The 18240-nt window shown below is 51.2% G+C and overlaps 1 protein-coding gene across 10 annotated transcripts in view; it reads left to right on the top strand.

The window, feature by feature from the left end:
* The first annotated feature begins 16056 nt into the window (after positions 1-16056).
* KLHL12 (kelch like family member 12) overlaps positions 16057-18240 on the top strand; it is a 116907-nt gene continuing 114723 nt past the window's right edge. For 8 of the 10 annotated variants that reach the window (XR_006177177.2, XR_010600546.1, XM_065592419.1 and 5 more), the window contains exon 1: positions 16058-16522. Coding sequence is in view for 7 of the 10 variants with exons in the window: in XM_065592419.1 (XP_065448491.1) it covers positions 16340-16522 (183 nt within the window). In the remaining 3 variants the exon portion in view is untranslated. Of the gene's footprint in view, positions 16523-18240 lie in introns of all 10 variants that reach the window. The other 2 variants (XM_065592416.1, XM_042861864.2) reach the window with 2 other exon arrangements.

The following is an 18240-nucleotide window of genomic DNA, read 5'->3' as shown; positions in this document are numbered from 1 at the left end:
TGTTCACATACCCTGTGTGTGCGTGTCTGCCCAGTGTGTCTCACCCAGTTAGGTTTGGAGTCTCCAGGAATTAAAGATAAAGTTTAATTAAAGATTAATGTCATGTGATGAAACCTCCAGGAATATGTCCAACTAAAATTGGCAACCCTATCCCGAGTGTGTGTGTGTGCCCAGTGTCTCCCTCAGTGTGTGTGTGTCTGCATGCCCAGTGTGTGTGCACCGTGTGCATTCGTACCCAGTGATGTCTGTGCCCAGTGTGTCTGCCTCAATTGTGTGCATGCCCAGTGTGTGCACCCCCAATGTCTGCTCCCAGTATGTGTGTCCCCAGTGTGAATGTGTGTGTGAGCACACCCCCAATGTGTGTGTGCATGTGTCTGCCCCCAGTGTGTGTGTGTGACCCCAGTGAGTGTGTGTGTGCCCGGGGTGTGCATGGGTGGGTGTCCGCCCCCAGATGTGTTTCCAATATGTGTTATCCACAATGTGTATGTGTGTGCCCAGTGTATGTGTGGGTGTGTGTCCACTCTCAGTGTGTGTGTCTGCCCCCAGTGTGTGTGTCTACCCAGTGTATGTGTGGGTGTGACGGCTTCCCCCCGGGGTGCAGCCTGGGACCGAGAGCCACTCATGAATCACACAGAGAAAGGCACCAGCCAAATCCCCCCCAGTTCCCAGCACTGTACCTCAGGAATATACCGTCTTGCACTGCTCAAGATGGGCAGTGCAAATTTATTAATTGGTTCACCACTTCAGCAATGGAAAGTGGATATACACCAGCCTTTGCCAACCTGAGCAGATTCACCCCACACTTCATACAAACTCACTGGTAAAGATAAACAATTAAACAAATTTATTGACTATAAAAGGTAGATTTTAAGTGATATTAAGTGATCGGCAAAAAGTCAGAGTGGTTACCAAAATAAAATAAAATATAAGCATGCAGTCTGAACTCTCAACCCTATTAGACTGGGCAACATCTAGATTAACCCCACTGGATATTGCAGTCCTTAATATACAGGTTTGTTCCTTAAACCTGGGCCAATCTCCTCTTTTGGCGTCTTGTCTTCTTCTCAGTGTGTTGGTTGCTTGCAGCATAGGTGGGGGCAGGAGAAGGGTCCAGTAATGTCCGCTCTGTCTGTTTTATACCCTCAGTCCATGTGCTTGGGGAGCACAAGTCCAGGCATGTCTGGGTGGGCATTACTGAGTCTCCAGGCAAGTCTTGAGCAATTCCCCTGGTGTGGCCTCATGTAGGTGAGTCATTGCATTGTAGCTCCTTTGTTGGACAATGGCTATTGATGGGTTGTTTGACACACTGCCTGGGCATTGGTTACTTTCCTTGCTGTTGCCTCTGGGGAGCTAATATCTAGCTGAGTCCCCAACTTACATCATGTTTTAGTGACAACCATACAACCCAATTCTCATAACTTCATATGCATTAATGATACACATATACGGATAGAGAAATGACTTTCAGCAGATCATAACCTTTCCCCTGATGCCTTACAAGGCATGCTTTATATGTAAGATCACGATTATATGAAAATGAGGAATATGGGGTTACAGTACGCTTCCCCAAGGTATACAATGTCACAGTGGGTCTCTGCCCCAGTCTGTGTGTGTGTGTCCAACTACAGTGTGTGTGTGTCCCCAGTGTGTGTGCATGTCCCCAGTATGTGGATATGTGCCCAGTATGTGTGTGTGTCAGCCCACAATATGTGTGTGTGTACCCAGTGTGCATATCCCTGTGTGGGTGTGGGTGTCCCTGCCTCCAGTATGCATGTGTGAATGCACCTCCAGTGAGTGTGTGTGTGTGTCCAGTGTGAGTAGGGTGTTTCCAGTCTCTGCTCCCAGTGTGTGTGTGTAGGTGTGTGCCACCAGTGTGTGCATGCGCCCCCTGTGTGTGGGTGTGTGCACGTGTGCCCCCAGTGCATGCCCCCAATGTGTGTGTGTGCTCCCAGTGTGCCCCCAGTGTGCATGTGCTCCCCCAGTGTCTATGCATGTGCATGCCCCTAGTATACATACACGTGCATGCATGTGTGCACCCTAGTGGGTGGGAGTGAGAGGAGACATGGTGCATGTGCATGCTTGCACCCTCACTATGAGCATACAGTGAGTGGGTGTGAGACACAGCATGCATGCACGCACATCCCCAGTGTGTGCATGTCCATGTGCACACCCAGTGGGAGGCTAAGACAAGTGTATGTGTGCATGTCTGCAAGCGTGTGTGTGTGTGTGTGTATGCCCCCATGGATGAGTGTGAGACACAGTGTGTGTGTATGCCCCCCAGTAGGAGGGTGTGAAACAAGGGGTTTGTGTGTGTGAGAGAGAGTCATCAGGAGACTGGGTACTGGCTAGGGTCCAGAGTCATCCCATGTTCCCCAGGAGTAGAGAAGCTGCTCCCATGTCATTGATTCTTGGTGGCACTAGTATGAGATGAATTTGGTGGGTCTCCAATCCAGCTCCTATATCACAAACCCACCACTAGCTTTTTCAATAACTCGCAGACTCAGCAGGCAGGCGAAGAGCTGCTTGGGCTGTGGAGTGTGAATGATCCCTGTCACCCCTAGAGGAAGTTCCCCTGGGATGAGGCCTGCTGGCAGGGCAGTGTGTCTGAGCAGTCTGCCCGGCTACTGCCTTGCAGATAGAGGATTCCATTCATCAGGGTCATCAAAGAGATGCCATTCACCAACATTAAATCCACCCACCATTTGTTTTATACTTCAATATATGGTCATGCAAATTATCTCCACATATGCAAATTATCATATTGAATAATTTGCATAAAGTGATTGGGCAACAGGAAGCTGGTCCTTATTCTCCATTGCACTAGATACACACATAAACCAAGCTCTGTTTCCTAGGAGACTCTGGAGAAGGAAGATCATCTTTCCATGCTAATGCCCAGAGCAAAATGTTCATGGAAATCCATCCAGAAAATATACCATAGAGGAGCAGGAGTTCCTCTTTCACAGGAATAATTGCCAGGAAGTGTTGGGAGCTCTTTAAAGTTGTGGGAACTGGGGGAGGCCCTCCTGACACCGTTGTCAGTGTGCCCCCAACTATGTCACCATACAGAGCTGCCTGCTGGGGAGTGGGTGATAGCAGGGTAATACCCGTATAGAGCCCCCTGCTGGGGAAGGAGATAGTAACAGGGTAATACATGCACAAATTCCTTTGCTGTGGGGTGGGGGGAAGAGGGATGGTAACAAAGTAACACCCGCACAGATCCCCCTGCTGCGCGGGGGGGTAGGGGAGGGGAAGGGGAATGATAGCAGAGTAACACCTGCACAGAGCCCTCTATCGGGGAGGGGAGGGTAACCATAGAATCACAGAATCATAGAAGATTAGGGCTGGAAGAGACCTCAGGAGGTCATCTAGTCCAACACCCTGCTCAAAGCAGAAACAACCCCAACTAAATCATCCCAGCCAGGGCTTTGTCAAGCCGTGCCTTAAAAACGTCTAAGGATGGAGATTCCACTACTTCCCTAGGTAACCCATTCCAGTGCTTCACCACCCTCCTAGTGAAATAGTTTTTCCTAATATCCAACCTAGACCTCCCCCACTGCAACTTGAGACCATTGCTCCTTGTTCTGTCATCTGCCACCACTGAGAACAACCTAGCTCCATCCTCTTTGGAACCCCCCTTCAGGTAGTTGAAGGCTGCTATCAAATCCCGCCTCACTCTTCTTTTCTGCAGACTAAATAAGCCCAGTTCCCTCAGCCTTTCCTCATAAGTCATGTGCTCCAGCCCCCTAATCATTTTTGTTACCCTCTGCTGGACTCTCTCCAATTTGTCCACATCCTTTCTGTAGTGGTAGGCCCAAAACTGGACACAGTACTCCAGATATGGCCAGTGCCGAATAGAGGGGAATAGTCACTTCCCTCGATCCGCTGGCAATGCTCCTAATAATGCAGCCAATATGCCGTTAGCCTTTTTGGCAACAAGGGCACACTGTTGACTCATATCCAGTTTCTTGTCCATTGTAATCTCCAGGTCCTTTTCTGCAGAATTGCCGCGTAGCCAGTTGGTTCCCAGCCTGTAGCAGTGCATGGTATTCTTCCATCTTAAGTGCAGGACTCTGCACTTGTCCTTGTTGAACATCATCAGATTTCTTTGGGCCCAATCCTTCAATTTGTCTACGTCACTCTGGACCCTATCCCTACCCTCCAGAATATCTACCTCTCCCCCTTAGTGTCATTTGTGAACTTGCTGAAGGTGCAATCCATCTCATCATCCAGATCATCAATGAAGATGTTGAACAAACCTGACCCCTGGGGCACTCCGCTTGATACGGGCTGCCAACTAGACATGGAGCCATTGATCACTACCTGTTTAGCCCAACAATCTAGCCAGCTTTCTATCCACCTTATAGTCCATTCATCCAATCCGTCCTTTTTTAACTTGCTGGCAAGAATACTGTGGGAGACCGTATCAAAAGCTTTGCTAAAGTCAAGATATATCACGTCCACTGCTTTCCCCTCATCCACAGAGCCAGTTATCTCATCATAGAAGGCATTCAGGTTGGTAAGGCATGACTTGACCTTGGTGAATCCATGTTGACTGTTCCTGATCACCTTCCTCTCCTCCAAGTGCTTCAAAATGGATTCCTTGAGGACCTGCTCCATGATTTTTCTGGGGACTGAGGTGAGGCTGACTGATCTGTAGTCTCCCAGATTCTCCTTCTTCCCTCTTTTAAAGATGGGTACTACATTAGCCTTTTTCCTAACGTCTGGGACCTCCCCGGATTGCCATGAGTTTTCAAAGATAATGGCCAATGGCTCTGCAATCACATCAGCCAACTCCCTCAGCACCCTCGGATGCATTGCATCCACCCCCATGGACTTGTGCATGTACAGCTTTTCTAAATAGTCCTTAACCCGTTTTTTCACCATTGAGGGCTGCTCACCTCCTCCCCATACTGTGCTGCCAGGCAGTCTGTGAAGACCGAGACAAAAAAAAGCATTGAGTACTTCAGGTTTTTTCACATCATCTATCACTAGATTGCCTCCCCCATTCATTAAGGGTCCCACACTTCCCCTGACCTTTTTCTTGTTGCTAACATAGCTGTAGAACCCCTTCTTGTTACCCTTCACATCCCTTGCTACCTGCAACTCCAGTTGTGCTTTGGCTTTCCTGATTACACCCCTGCATGCTCGAGCAATATTTTTATACTCCTCCTGAGTCATCTGTCCAAGTTTCCACTTCTCGTAAGCTTCCTTTTTGTGTTTAAGCTCACTGAAGATTTCTGTTTAGCCAAGCTGGTCACCTGCCATATTTGCTAGTCTTTCTGTACATCGGGATGGTTTGTTCCTGTGCCCAGGGCCGGTGCTACCATTTAGGCAAACTAGGTGGTTGCTTAGGGCGCCAAGATTTGGGGGCGCCAAAAAGCAGTGCCCCCAATTTTTTTTACAGCGTTCTTAGGCCCTCTCCCCGAGCGTGCGGTCACTGCTCCCCTTCTCCCACCTCCTAGGCTTGCAGCGCCAATCAGCTGTTTGGCGCTGCAAGCCTGGGAGGGGAGGAGAATTAGAGCGGGGGCGGCGTGCTCGGGGAGGAGGCGGAGCAGAGGTGAGCTGGAGTGGGGAGCTGCCGCACGGCTCCCCGGGGGGGGGGGAGCTGCCACGGGGGAGGGTGCCTCAGGGCGGGGGGGAGCTGCCGCAGGGGGGGCGCCTCAGGGCGGAGGGGGAGGCAGGGATCTGCCGCAGGGCTGGGGTGGGGGAGGCGCAAGGTGGAAGTTTCGCCTAGGGCGTGAAACTTCCTTGCACTGGCCCTGCCTGCGCCCTCAATAAGACTTCTTTAAAATACAGCCAGCTCTCCTGGACTCCTTTCCCCATCATATAAGCCTCCCAGGGGATCCTGCCTATCAGTTCCCTGAGGGAGTCAAAGTCTGCTTTTCTGAAGTCCAAGGTCCGTATTCTGCTGCTCTCCTCTCTTCCTTATGTCAGGATCCTGAACTCAACCATCTCTTGGTCACTGCTGCCCAGATTGCCACTCACTTCTACTTCCCCTACCAATTCTTCCCTGTTAACACATGCACAGATCCTGCTGCTTCAGGGGCGGGGGGGGGAGGAAGAAGGGGAATGGTAGCAGAGTAACACCTGCACAGAGCCCCCTGTTGGGGAGGGGATAGTAACAGAGTAACACATGCACAGATCCGGCTGCTGCGGGGCCTGGAGGAGGGATGGCAGCAGAGTAATACCCACACAGAGCCCCCTGCTGCGGGGGGAAGGGGGACGTAAGCAGAATAACACCTGCACAGAGCCCCCTGCAGGGGAGGGATGGTAGCAGAGTGACATTCGTACAGAGCCCTCTGCTGGGCAGGTAGTAGACAGGGGCCCACACAGGGCCTCTTACAGAGGAGAGGCATCAGCAGCTGGGATATTTCTTTTCCTCTGCCCCTCCAGCTGCCTGAAGGAATGTGCACCAGACCTTCAGGGTCTCCTGCTCCCCCTGGTTTGCTGTAGTGCCAGGAACAATAAGTTGCACACATACAAAATGGGAAATGACTGCCTAGGAAGGAGTACTGCAGAAAGGGATCTGGGGGTCATAGTGGATCACAAGCTAAATATGAGTCAACAGTGTAACGCTGTTGCAAAATAAGCAAACATCATTCTGGGATGTATTAGCAAGAGTATTATAAGCAAGACATGAGAAGTAATTCTTCCGCTCTACTCCGCGCTGATTAGGCCTCACCTGGAGTATTGTGTCCAGTTCTGGGCACCACATTTCAGGAAGGATGTGGACAAACTGGAAAAAGTCCAGAGAAGAGCAACAAAAATGATTAAAAGTCTAGAAAACATGACCTATGAGGGAAGATTGAAAAAATTGGGTTTGTTTAGTCTGGAGAAGAGAAGACTGAGAGGGTACATGATAACAGTTTTCAAGTACCTAAAAGGCTGTTACAAGGAGGAGGGAGAAAAATTGTTCTTCTTAACCTCTGAGGATAGGACAAGAAGCATTGGGCTTAAATTGCAGCAAGGACGGTTTAGGTTGGACATTAGGAAAAACTTCCTAACTGTCAGAGTGGTTAAGCACTGGAATAAATTGCCTAGGGAGGTGGTGGAATCTCCATCATTGGGGATTTTTAAGAGCAGGTTGGACAAACACGTGTCAGGGATGGTCTAGATAATACTTAGTCTTGTCTTGAGTGCAGGGGACTGGACTAGATGACCTCTCGAGGTCCCTTCTATGATTCTCGAGTTCTATGATTCTATGAATATGCAGCTGACACACAGTTCTACCTTCCTTCACTGCATAAAGACCACACCACAACACTACCACCAATATGAGCCAATGTTTGGATGAGATCAGCTCATGGGTGTAGGGTTGCCAGGTGTCCTGGTCAAAAAGGGAAACCGTCCCTGTCCGGTCAGCTACACTAAAAGTCCGATTACATGCAGTAACTGGCCACCACCACCGGGAGCGGGGGAGCAGTAAGAGCAGCAGCTGCTGCTGGAGTCTGGAGGAGTTCTGCTTACTAGCTGCTGCTGCTCTTCCTGTCCCACAGCCTGATGGAGAGAACTGGCTGGCTCCTGGACTGGTCTCCAAAGTGGTACCTGCGCCATCCAGGGAGCAGAACCTATCTGCCCTCCCCCCACCCCACTGTGCCCCAATTTCCCCACCTCTCGCTCCAGGGATGGACCCCCGCCACCTTGCTGTGCCCCAATTTCCCCACCCCAGTCCCTCGCTTCGGGGACTGACCCCTGCCGTGCCTCGCTGTGCCCCAATTGGGCAGGCGGGCAGGTTCCACATCAGCTCCTCCAAGCCTGGCTCTGTAGGGTATAGGTGAGTCCCATGGGACAATGGGATTGAGAAACCTGCCTCATGTGACACTGTACCTGCCCCATGAGGCATTGCAAACCCTTTCCAAAGCACCCTGCGATAGTTTCCCACAATGCACTGCTCTCTGTGTCGATGCAAGAGCTGCTAGTGTGGATGGGCTCTGCCGACACAAGGGGCATAGTGTGGACATGCAACAGAGGTTTAGTTAAAATGGTTGCTGTATGTTGGCATAACTTTTGTCAACAAAACTCTGTAGTGTAGACAAGGCCTACATTACGGCAAACTCCCCACAGGTGCCTTGCTGGTGCTGTGAAAGGGAGCAGTGTTGGGCTGTGAAGATCCAGCACTGTTCCTGCATGGCAGGAATGCCTCCAGGGGACACTGCAGCCCCTGCACACCACTGGAGAAGAGAAGAGGAGCTGCAGGTAGGACTGGACTCTGAAAGCTGAAAGACTGTGGACAGCGACACTGTGATTTGATGGATAAGACTGGAGATCTGTGTTTTCTTCCTGGTTCTGTGTGCAAGCCACTTTAACTGGGCTTCAGTTACTTCTTTGTTAAATGGGGGATTATAGTTCCCTGCCTCATAAGGGTGCTGTGAGGCCTCCCTAAATAAGGTTTGGGAAGTGCACAATATTGCTAAGCCAGGCAGTGATGGTGATGCAATGGTGAGAAGTGCCATGGAAATGTCAAGAAATCAGAGGTGAGTTCCAGTTCAGCCCCCCAGCTCCCAGCCCAGGGCCTCAGCTCCCATGCAAATGAGCCATGCATTCTTGAAGGAACAATGGGGCAGGCCTCTCTCTACACAGTTACAGAACTTTTCACCATGCAGAGTAACTCTGCAGGTTACAGTACAACAGGGTTTGCACCATGTGGAGTACCGTGCAGTTTGTAGTGTAATGGGGAGGTTGCACCATGCTGGGTAACACTTGTATCCAGGGCTGGCTCTAAGTTTTTTGCCGCCCCAAGCAAAAAAAAGAGCGCTGCCCCGCAGGAACACCCCTCCTGTGAGCGCCGCGCCACCCGAAGCCCCGCCCCCCCGAGTGCTGCGCCGCCCGAAGCCCCCCCCCGAGCGGCGCGCCACACAAGCCCCCACCCCCCCGAGCGCCACGCCGCCGAAGTCCCCCCCAGCGCCACGCCGCCCGAAGCCCCCGCCCCCCCGAGTGCCGCACCGCCCAAACTCCCGCCTCCCTGAGCGCTGCACCACCCGAAGCCCCTGCCCCGCGAGCGCTGCGCCACCCGAAGCCCCACCCCCGAGTGCCGAGCTGCCCAAGCCCATGCTCCCCCCCGAACGCCGCGCCGCCCAAGCCCCCCCTCCGAGCGCCGCCTGGCGGAAACAAAAACAAATAAAAAAAACCCTCCAGCACTGCCCCGCCGAATCAAAAAGAACAAAATAAACTGAGCGCCGCCCCGCCCCAAGGTGCTGCCCCAAGCATGTGCTTGGTCGGCTGGTGCCTGGAGCGAATGAAGGACCCGACGCAGAATTGCCGTCAAAGACCCAGAGCGCGGAAGGACCCCCCGCCGCCGAATTGCCACCAAGGGCGGCAAAATGCTGCCCCCCAAATCCTGGTGCCCTAGGCAACCGCCTAGGTCGCCTAAATGGAAGCGCCGGCCCTGGTTACATTGGAAGCATCAGCGTTATCTCTGCTTGATCCAAGCCCTTTTACAGTGTAAGATGCAATGTTACCCTCCCACCCCCCCACAAAAAATGTGGTCCAAACACTATTAAACTGTAAGCTGCAATGGTACCCTGTGTGGTGCAAACCCCATTACACTGTAAGTTGCAGAGTTACCCTGTGCTGTGCAAACCCCGGTACACTGTAAACTGCTGTGTTATCCTGCATGGTGCAAATCCCATTATACCTAAGCTGCAGTGTTACTCCACATTGTGCAAACCCTGTTAGACTTTAAGATACAGTCAGGGCCAGCTCCAGGCATCAGCCGACCAAGCACGTGCTTGGGGCGGGGCGGAGGCCCCCCGCTCTAATTCTCCTCCTCTTCCAGGCTTGCAGCGCCAAACAGCTGATTGGCGCTGCAAGCCTGGGAGACGGGAGAAGGGGAGCAGCGACGGCGTGCTCGGGGAGGGGGCGTAGCAGAGGTGAGCTGGGGTGGGGAGCCCTGCGGCAGCTCCCCCCCGCCCTGAGGCACCCCCGCGGCAGCTCCCCACTCCCCCGGCCCGGGGAGCCGTGCGGCAGTTCCCCACCCCAGCTCACCTCTGCTCTGCCTCCTCCCCGAGCACGCCACCCCCGCTCTAATTCTCCTCCCCTCCCAGGCTTGCAGCGCCAAACAGCTGATTGGTGCTGCAAGCCTGGGAGGCGGGAGAAGTCGAGCGGCGACTGCACGCTCAGGGAGGGGTCCTAAGAACGCTGTAAAATAAAATTGGGGGCACCGCTTTTTGGCGCCTCCAAATCTTGGCGCCCTAGGCAACCACCTAGTTTGCCTAAATGGTAGCACCGGCCCTGGGCACAGGAACAAACCATCCCGATGTACAGAAAGACTAGCAAATATGGTAGGCGACCAGCTTGGCTAAACAGAAATCTTCAGTGAGCTTAAACACAAAAAGGAAGCTTACGAGAAGTGGAAACTTGGACAGATGACTCAGGAGGAGTATAAAAATATTGCTCGAGCATGCAGAGGTGTAATCAGGAAGGCCAAAGCACAACTGGAGTTGCAGCTAGCAAGGGATGTGAAGGGTAACAAGAAGGGGTTCTACAACTATGTAAGCAACAAGAAAAAGGTCAGGGGAAGAGTGGGACCCTTACTGAATGGGGGAGGCAACATAGTGACAGATGATGTGGAAAAAGCTGAAGTACTCAATGCATTTTTTGCCTTGGTCTTCACAGACTGCCTGGCAGCACAGTATGGGGAGGAGGTGAGCAGCCCTCAGTGGTGAAAAAACAGGTTAAGGACTATTTAGAAAAAATGGACATGCACAAGTCCATGGGGGTGGATGCAATGCATCCAAGGGTGCTGAGGGAGTTGGCTGATGTGATTGCAGAGCCATTGGCCATTATCTTTAAAAATTCATGGCAATCGGGGGAGGTCCCAGACGTTAGGAAAAAGGCTAATGTAGTGCCCATCTTTAAAAGAGGGAAGAAGGAGAATCTGGGAAACTACAGACCAATCAGCCTCACCTCAGTCCCTAGAAAAATCATGGAGCAGGTCCTCAAGGAATCCATTTTGAAGCACTTGGAGGAGAGGAAGGTGATCAGGAACAGTCAACATGGATTCACCAAGGTCAAGTCATGCCTGACCAACCTGAATGCCTTCTATGATGAGATAACTGGCTCTGTGGATGAAGGGAAAGCAGTGGACGTGATATATCTTGACTTTAGCAAAGCTTTTGATACGGTCTCCCACAGTATTCTTGCCAGCAAGTTAAAAAAGGACGGATTGGATGAATGGACTATAAGGTGGATAGAAAGCTGGCTAGATTGTTGGGCTCAACGGCAGAGGCGTAGTGAGCGCCCTCCGTACCCTCCGACCGGAGGGGGCCCCGCAAGGAAGGGGGCCCCTAAAAGTGGCAAAAAAAATGTAAGGTATAACTAGGTAAGTGACATTTATTGATGCTATTGCACAATCCATGTCGGTTTTACTGACAAAACCATGAAGTCATTATGATTCATCATAATGCTATTGGCTACATCAGTTGTCTGTCGGTCAGTTTCGAATTTTAGTTGGACCTATTCAAAGAATGTGTATTTGCGTTCATAATGGCGGTCGGCGGATAAATGTTATTAATTTAGTTGTTTAATTTTTTATCGTTTGAAACAATTCGTTTCCAACGCAGAAACATGCTTTGTGATGTCTAAGAGAACGTATTAGAGCGGAGCTAGTAAACGAAAGGCAGCAAAAGATGCCGAGAAGGAACTTGAGAAAATTCCAAAGTTGTCAACGTATTTTGCGCTGCAATCCAACGTACAGGTACAGGCACATGAAATGGACAGCGCTAGCAGCGACGAATCGTATCCAGAAGTGCTTCAAGTGAGGTCGAAGGTGAAGCCAGTTGTTCTACCAAACAAACTGTGACAGATATTCCAGCTGCTGCCAGGAAAGAAGTATCTGAATCTGAACCACTGACTGATGATCCAGGAGATTGGCCGTCTATAATATCGGACAGGCAAGTGTGTGACATTGTTGCACATGGCCCACCGCAGCAGAATGAAAGTTACGAATTTCCATTTAACGAGGAAAGACGGAGATTCACAAGTACTCATTTCTATTTAACCATGGCAAATGGCGAGAAAATAAGACGTTTATGGTTAATGTACTCAGTTCAGAAAGATGCCATTTTTTGTTTTTGTTGTAAATTATTTGGCACTGGCGACATACTGCTATGTCGTGGAACATCTGCTTGGAAAGCACTGTCAAAAAGACTTCAGCAGCATGAAATAGGCAAAGGTCATCAAGACTGTACGGTGAAATGGTTTGACCTTCGGTCAGGCATAGTAAACCGTACATCTATTGACTAACTCGAATTGCAGGCTTTTCTGAAAGAAAGAGATATCTGGAGAAATGATGTCAAACGCATGGTTGATGTCGTTATTTTCTTGTCCGAAAGAAACTTGGCATTTCGAGGAAGTAATGAAAAGCTCGGCAATCCTTTGAATGGCAACTTTTTGGGACTGTTTGAATTGCTTGCAAAGTATGATACTGTCCTCAGCGAACTTTTACAGAGGATTAAGAAGGCAGAGACACATGTTCAGTTCCTCAGTCCACAGATCCAAAACGAGCTGATTTAACTTGTTGCCAGTAACATTCAAGAGGCCAACATAGCGCAGCTTAAAAAAGCAAAATATTATTCAGTTATTTTGGACTGTACTCCCGACGTGTCACATGAAGAACAGATGTCGGTGGTGTTACGCTTTGGTGAATGCAACGGTGAAGATGGTGTCAATATTCGTGAAGCGTTTGTTGGTTTTCTTAATGTTCATGATACAACTGGTGAGGGCTTATTGGAAGCGTTTCTTGAAAAGGCAAACAACTTAGGAATAGACATTGCTGACATGAGAGGCCAAGCTTATGATAACGGCGCAAATATGAGAGGAAAGAATAAAGGAGTTCAAGCCCGCATGCTAGAAATAAATGACCGTGCCTTGTATGTACCATGTGGAGCTCACACTTGGAATCTTGTGATCTCAGATGCGGCAAAGTCATCGAAATATGCCGTTGACTTTTTCGGTCTGATTAACAGAATATACGTTATCTTTTCTTCTTCACCTTCACATTGGGATATACTTCAAGAACATAGGCCAATATCTGTTAAAGGGTTATCGGACACTCGTTGGGAGTCGAGAATTGATGCTGTGAAGCCATTGCATTATCACCTTGAAGAATTGTGCAATGCTTTGTCATCTTTGCGAGAATATGCGCTCGAAAAGAAAGATGGCAATACAGCAACACAAGCCGGTGCGCTTTTAGACCATGTTACTACGTGGCCTTTTGTTCTGACTGTGTACACGTGGTACGGTATACTATTTCACGTCAATAAAACCAGCAAATTAATTCAGTCACCAGATGAGTCAATTGACGTACTGCAGACAGAAGTCGGTGCTACAAAGAAGTTTTTGGAAGACTATCGAAATACAGGATATATCTCTGTGGTCACAAATGCACGTGAAATAGCAGAGCATATGCGTATTGAGCAGGTGTTTCCAGAAACCAGGGTGCAACGTAAGAAGAGAATGTTTGATTACGAATGTGCTGATGATTTGAGTTGTCTTTCTGCCGAAGAAAAATTCAAATCGCAGTTCTTTCTTGTTCTCACTGATCAGGCCATATCTTCTGTTTCGTCGCGATTTGACCAACTTTGGAATGGTATAAGTTGTTTGGATTTCTGTACAATGCTAACAGCCTGAAGCAGTGTCACAGAGAAAATGAACTGGAGAATCACAGCAAAAATTTTGAAAGAAAAATGGGAGACATTGATGCCAACGAACTCATAATGGAATTGAATCGTTTTATTTATGGTATATTTTCTGGATGGATTTCCATGAACATTTTGCTCTGGGCATTAGCATGGAAAGATGATCTTCCTTCTCCAGAGTCTCCTAGGAAACAGAGCTTGGTTTATGTGTGTATCTAGTGCAATGGAGAATAAGGACCAGCTTCCTGTTGCCCAATCATTTTATGCAAATTATTCAATATGATAATTTGCATATGTGGAGATAATTTGCATGACCATATACTGAAGTATAAAACAAATGGTGGGTAGATTTAATGTTGGTGAATGGCATCTCTTTAATGACCCTGATGAATGGAATCCTCTATCTGCAAGGCAGTAGCAGGGCACACTGCTCAGACACACTGCCCTGCCAGCAGGCCTCATCCCAGGGGAACTTCCTGGGAAGGACCCCCCCGCCGCAGAATTGCCGACGACGACTGGGAGCGCGGAAGGACCCCCCCGCCGCAGAATTGCTGACGACAACCGGGAGCGTGTAAGGACCCCCGCCTAGGACACCAAAAACCCTGGCGCCACTCCTGAATGTAACAGGGTTTGCACCACATGGGGTGTAACACCACACCTTATAGTGTTAACAGGATATGCACCACATGGGAGAGGGTGGTAACACTAGGGTTACCATTCGTCCGGATTCCCCCGGACATGTCCGGATTTTTGAACTAAAAATAGCGTCCGGGGGGAATTTGTTAATGTCCGGACTTCCCTCCCCCCCACTCCCCCTGCAGAGCACGCGCGGCTAACAGGGCAGCCGGATGGTGCCACTTACATGTGGCTCCGACAGCGAGAGAGAGTCCCTCCTCCCCCTGCAGCATAGCTCACTCCCTCCCTCCCCCCTCCCTGCATTCGCCTCCGGCAGTCTGGAGCTCCTCCCGCACTGCTGCCCAGTGTGCCGGGAGAACGGCTCAGACTCAGCAAGCTCCCAGAGAGACCTTAGGCGAACCGAAGGCCAACGACAAGGGAGCCAGGGGGTCGGAGAAGGGGCAGGGAGGTTCTGGAGAGGGCAGTCAAGAGACGGGGGGGGGTCGGGAGTTCGAGGGGGGCTTTCTGGGAGGTGTGTGGATAAGGTTTTGGGCAGTCAGGGTACAGGTAGGGGGTAGGGTCCTAGGGGGCAGTTTGGGGGGGGTCTTAGGAGGGGGCAGTTAGGGGATAAGGGACAGGGAGGCTTAGATAGGGGGTGGGGTTCTGGAGGGCAGTTAGGAGCAGGGGTCCCAGGAGGGGGCAGTCAGGGGACAAGGAGCGGGGGGGGGATTGGGAGTTCTGGGGGGGGGGCTGTCAGGGGGCAGGAGTGGGGAGAGGGATCGGAGCAGTCAGGGGACAGGGAGCAGAGGGATTTAGATGGGTCGGGAGTTCTGGGGGGGGCTGTCAGGGGGTGGGGAGTGGTTGGATGGGGCGTGGGAGTCCCAGGGGTCTGTCTGGGGGTGGGGGTGTGGATAAGGGTTGGGGCAATCAGGGTACAGGTAGGGTCCTAGGTGGCCAGTTAGGATGGGGGGAGGATCTCAGGAGGGGGCAGTCAGGGGACAAGAGGCACGGAGGCTTAGGTAGGGGGTGAAGTCTTGGGGGGGCAGTTAGGGGCAGGGGTCCCAGGAGGGGGCAGTCAGGGGACAAGGAGCGGGGGGAGGGTTGGGGGTTCTGAGGGGGGCGGGAAGTGGGTGGGGCAGGGGCGGGGCTAGGCAGGACAGGGGCGGGGCTAGGGCGGGGCTCCTCCCATCCTCTTTTTTGCTTGCTGAAATATGGTAACCCTAGGTAACACTACAGTTGACAGTGTTTGCACCACATGGGGGTAATACTTCAGCTTACAATGTAACATGATTTGTACAGGGTAACATTGCAGTATATAATGTAATGGCCTGCACAGTGTGTGACACGATTGCATTGCATAGGATAACGCTACACCTTATAGCGTAATTGCACCATGCATGGGGTATCAGTGCAGTGTACAGCGTAAAAGGATTTGCATCCCATGTAGTAACACTGCAGCTGACAGCATAGTGGGGTTCGGGCCCCACGCAGTGACCCGCAGCTTACAAAGTAAGCTGGTTTCCTGCTACAAACGTGCTCCTTCCCGTGGATTGGCCAGTGTGCAGAGCGGGGTCATTTTACCCCCACGCACGCCCCACAGCTCTTGCAAGGCTCTTGCTCCCGGGTCCGAACGATCCCACGCAACGCGGTGCGGAGCAGAGGCCTTATTGGAAATCCTGGGAGGTGGGCGGGCGCACACAGCCTCCAGGGCTCGAGTACAGGGTCTGTTGCTGGGCAACAGGAGAGGGTTCCGTTGCTGGGTAACGAAGGGCGCGGTCTGCGCGGGGTCACGTCACCAGCGTGCGCCTGGTGGTGCCGCGGGGCGGAGCTTAGAGCTGGCGGTTGGCGCGGCGGAGGCGGCCGGGCCCTGCCGAGCAGCTTCGGGTGCGCTGCTGCCGCCCCCCCTCCTGTGGCTCCCCGCAGCTGTTCCGTCTAGCGGGATCGGGCCCCGCTCCAGCGTCCGCGCGCAGGGGTCCCCTCAGCCGCGCCGCCCGGCCCGGGGGCCGCCGTGACTCTCCCGGGCGCCCCCAGTGCTGGGTAAGCCCCGGCCAGGCGCCCGGGAGCTGCGCCCCTCCCGCGCCGCCATGGCCCCCAAGGACATCATGACCAACTCCCACGCCAAGTCCATCCTGAACGCCATGAACGCCCTGCGGAAGAGCAGTACGCTCTGCGACGTGACTCTGCGCGTGGAGCAGAAAGACTTCGCCGCTCACCGCATTGTGCTGGCGGCCTGCAGCGACTACTTCTGCGCCATGTTCACTAGCGAGGTAGGGTGGGAGCAGCTCGCTGCGCCCAGCGCTGGCAGGTGTCTTGACCAGCGCGCTCTCGTGCCGAGCCCCAGGATGGCTGTGTAGGGTTTTTGTCAAACTCCTGAGGGCTCAAAGCTTTTGCTGAGAGCATTCCCCGGTGCACTGCCATGGGTGGCTCTTAGGCCCTCTTGTCCCGAGTGCAGCCAGAGACAGTTCTTGTCCCTAAGAGCTTACAGCCTGTCATAGATAAGACTGAGAAATGGTTGGGAGGGGAGAGGTACAGACAAGAGAGGGAATTGGTTCAAGGTCATACAACAGGTCAGTGGCAGAACCATAGCCCTGAGCTCCAGGTCTAGTGCCCTATCCACTGGACCAGGCTCTTCTTCATAATATTTGATAATGATTTACACTAATTGCACATTCTTTCTTTGCAAAATGCGGAAAGGCAATAATGTTTGGCTGAGCTGCAGTTCACTGTTTGGTTCAGGTTGTTAAATAGGAGGTGCTGTCTGTGGCTTTGATTCAAACTTAATGCTGTAGCAAATAGAAAAAAAAACATGAAGGGGGCAGTAAGGGATTGTGGAACTGAGTTTGTAAAAGATACATTTCTGTTGTCTCTTCTTATCAGAGAAGAGAAGCCTTTCTAGTAGCCTCCGAGTTGGTATGGAGAGAACATGCTGAAGCAAACTGAGATTCTGTCTCCCTACAATGCCTGTAGCCCTTTCTGGAGATACCATTTCTCCCCAGATCTTAGCAAAAGATGTAAATAGATATATGCCTTTACCTTATGTTTCCTCATTTTCACAATTTTCAATTTTGCCTTGTTGTTCTTCAGCAACCTTAGCTGGCTTTTATGCAGTGTTTGTGTAGATGAATATGTGATTTTAAAAAAAACTGGAGTGAACTTATTGCTGGTAAATATGCAGGATTCGCTTTTCTGGAGATTGAAGCTCTCTATCCAACAGTAGTCACAACATGGGCAGCAAGCAATACAAACTTCCGCATACACCAGCCACTAACTCCCTCTCAGTGAAATTTAGCCCTTTTCCGAGGAAGCACACCTAGCAGTAGCACAGTCCGTCCTTGGGACCTCTGCTGAGACTGCCAATAAGGGCCAATGGCAGCAGTGATTAGTGTGCATTAGGAACTAGGCTGAAACCATTTCTCCATGACCCCCACAACACACCTTTCAAGATCCATGGGTCCTACACATGCCTATCACAACATGTGGTATACCTCATCCAGCATATTAAGGGTATGTCTACACTGCAGTTAAAAACCCACGGCTGGCCTGTGCCAGCTGATTTGAGCTCATGGGCCTTGGGCTAAGGGGCTGTTTAATTGCAGTGTAAATGTTTAGGCTGGAGCCCGGCCTCTAGAACCTTGTAAGGCTGAAACCCATGCTGGACCATCTACACTGTAGTAAAACAGCACCTTAGCCTGAGGCCCACGAGCCCAAGTCAGCTGGTACTGGCCAGCTGCAAGTGTCTAATTACTGTGAAGACATATCCTAAATACCCCAATAACTATGTGGGTGAAATGAAACAATCACTCTCAAATGAACTCTTACAGGGCAGGTCTACACTTAAAATGCTGCACCGGTGCAGTTGCGCCGCTGTAGCAGTTAAGTGGAGACATTTCTATGCTGACAGGAGAGCTGCTCCCATCGGTGTAGTTAATCCACCTCTGCAAGGTGGAAGCTATGTTGATGGGAGAAACTCTCCTGCCGACATAGC

This window comes from Chrysemys picta, chromosome 4 (genome assembly GCF_011386835.1).
Source record: "Chrysemys picta bellii isolate R12L10 chromosome 4, ASM1138683v2, whole genome shotgun sequence".
NCBI classification, from domain to species: domain Eukaryota; kingdom Metazoa; phylum Chordata; order Testudines; family Emydidae; genus Chrysemys; species Chrysemys picta.
This window is presented reverse-complemented; position numbering and strand designations above follow the sequence as displayed.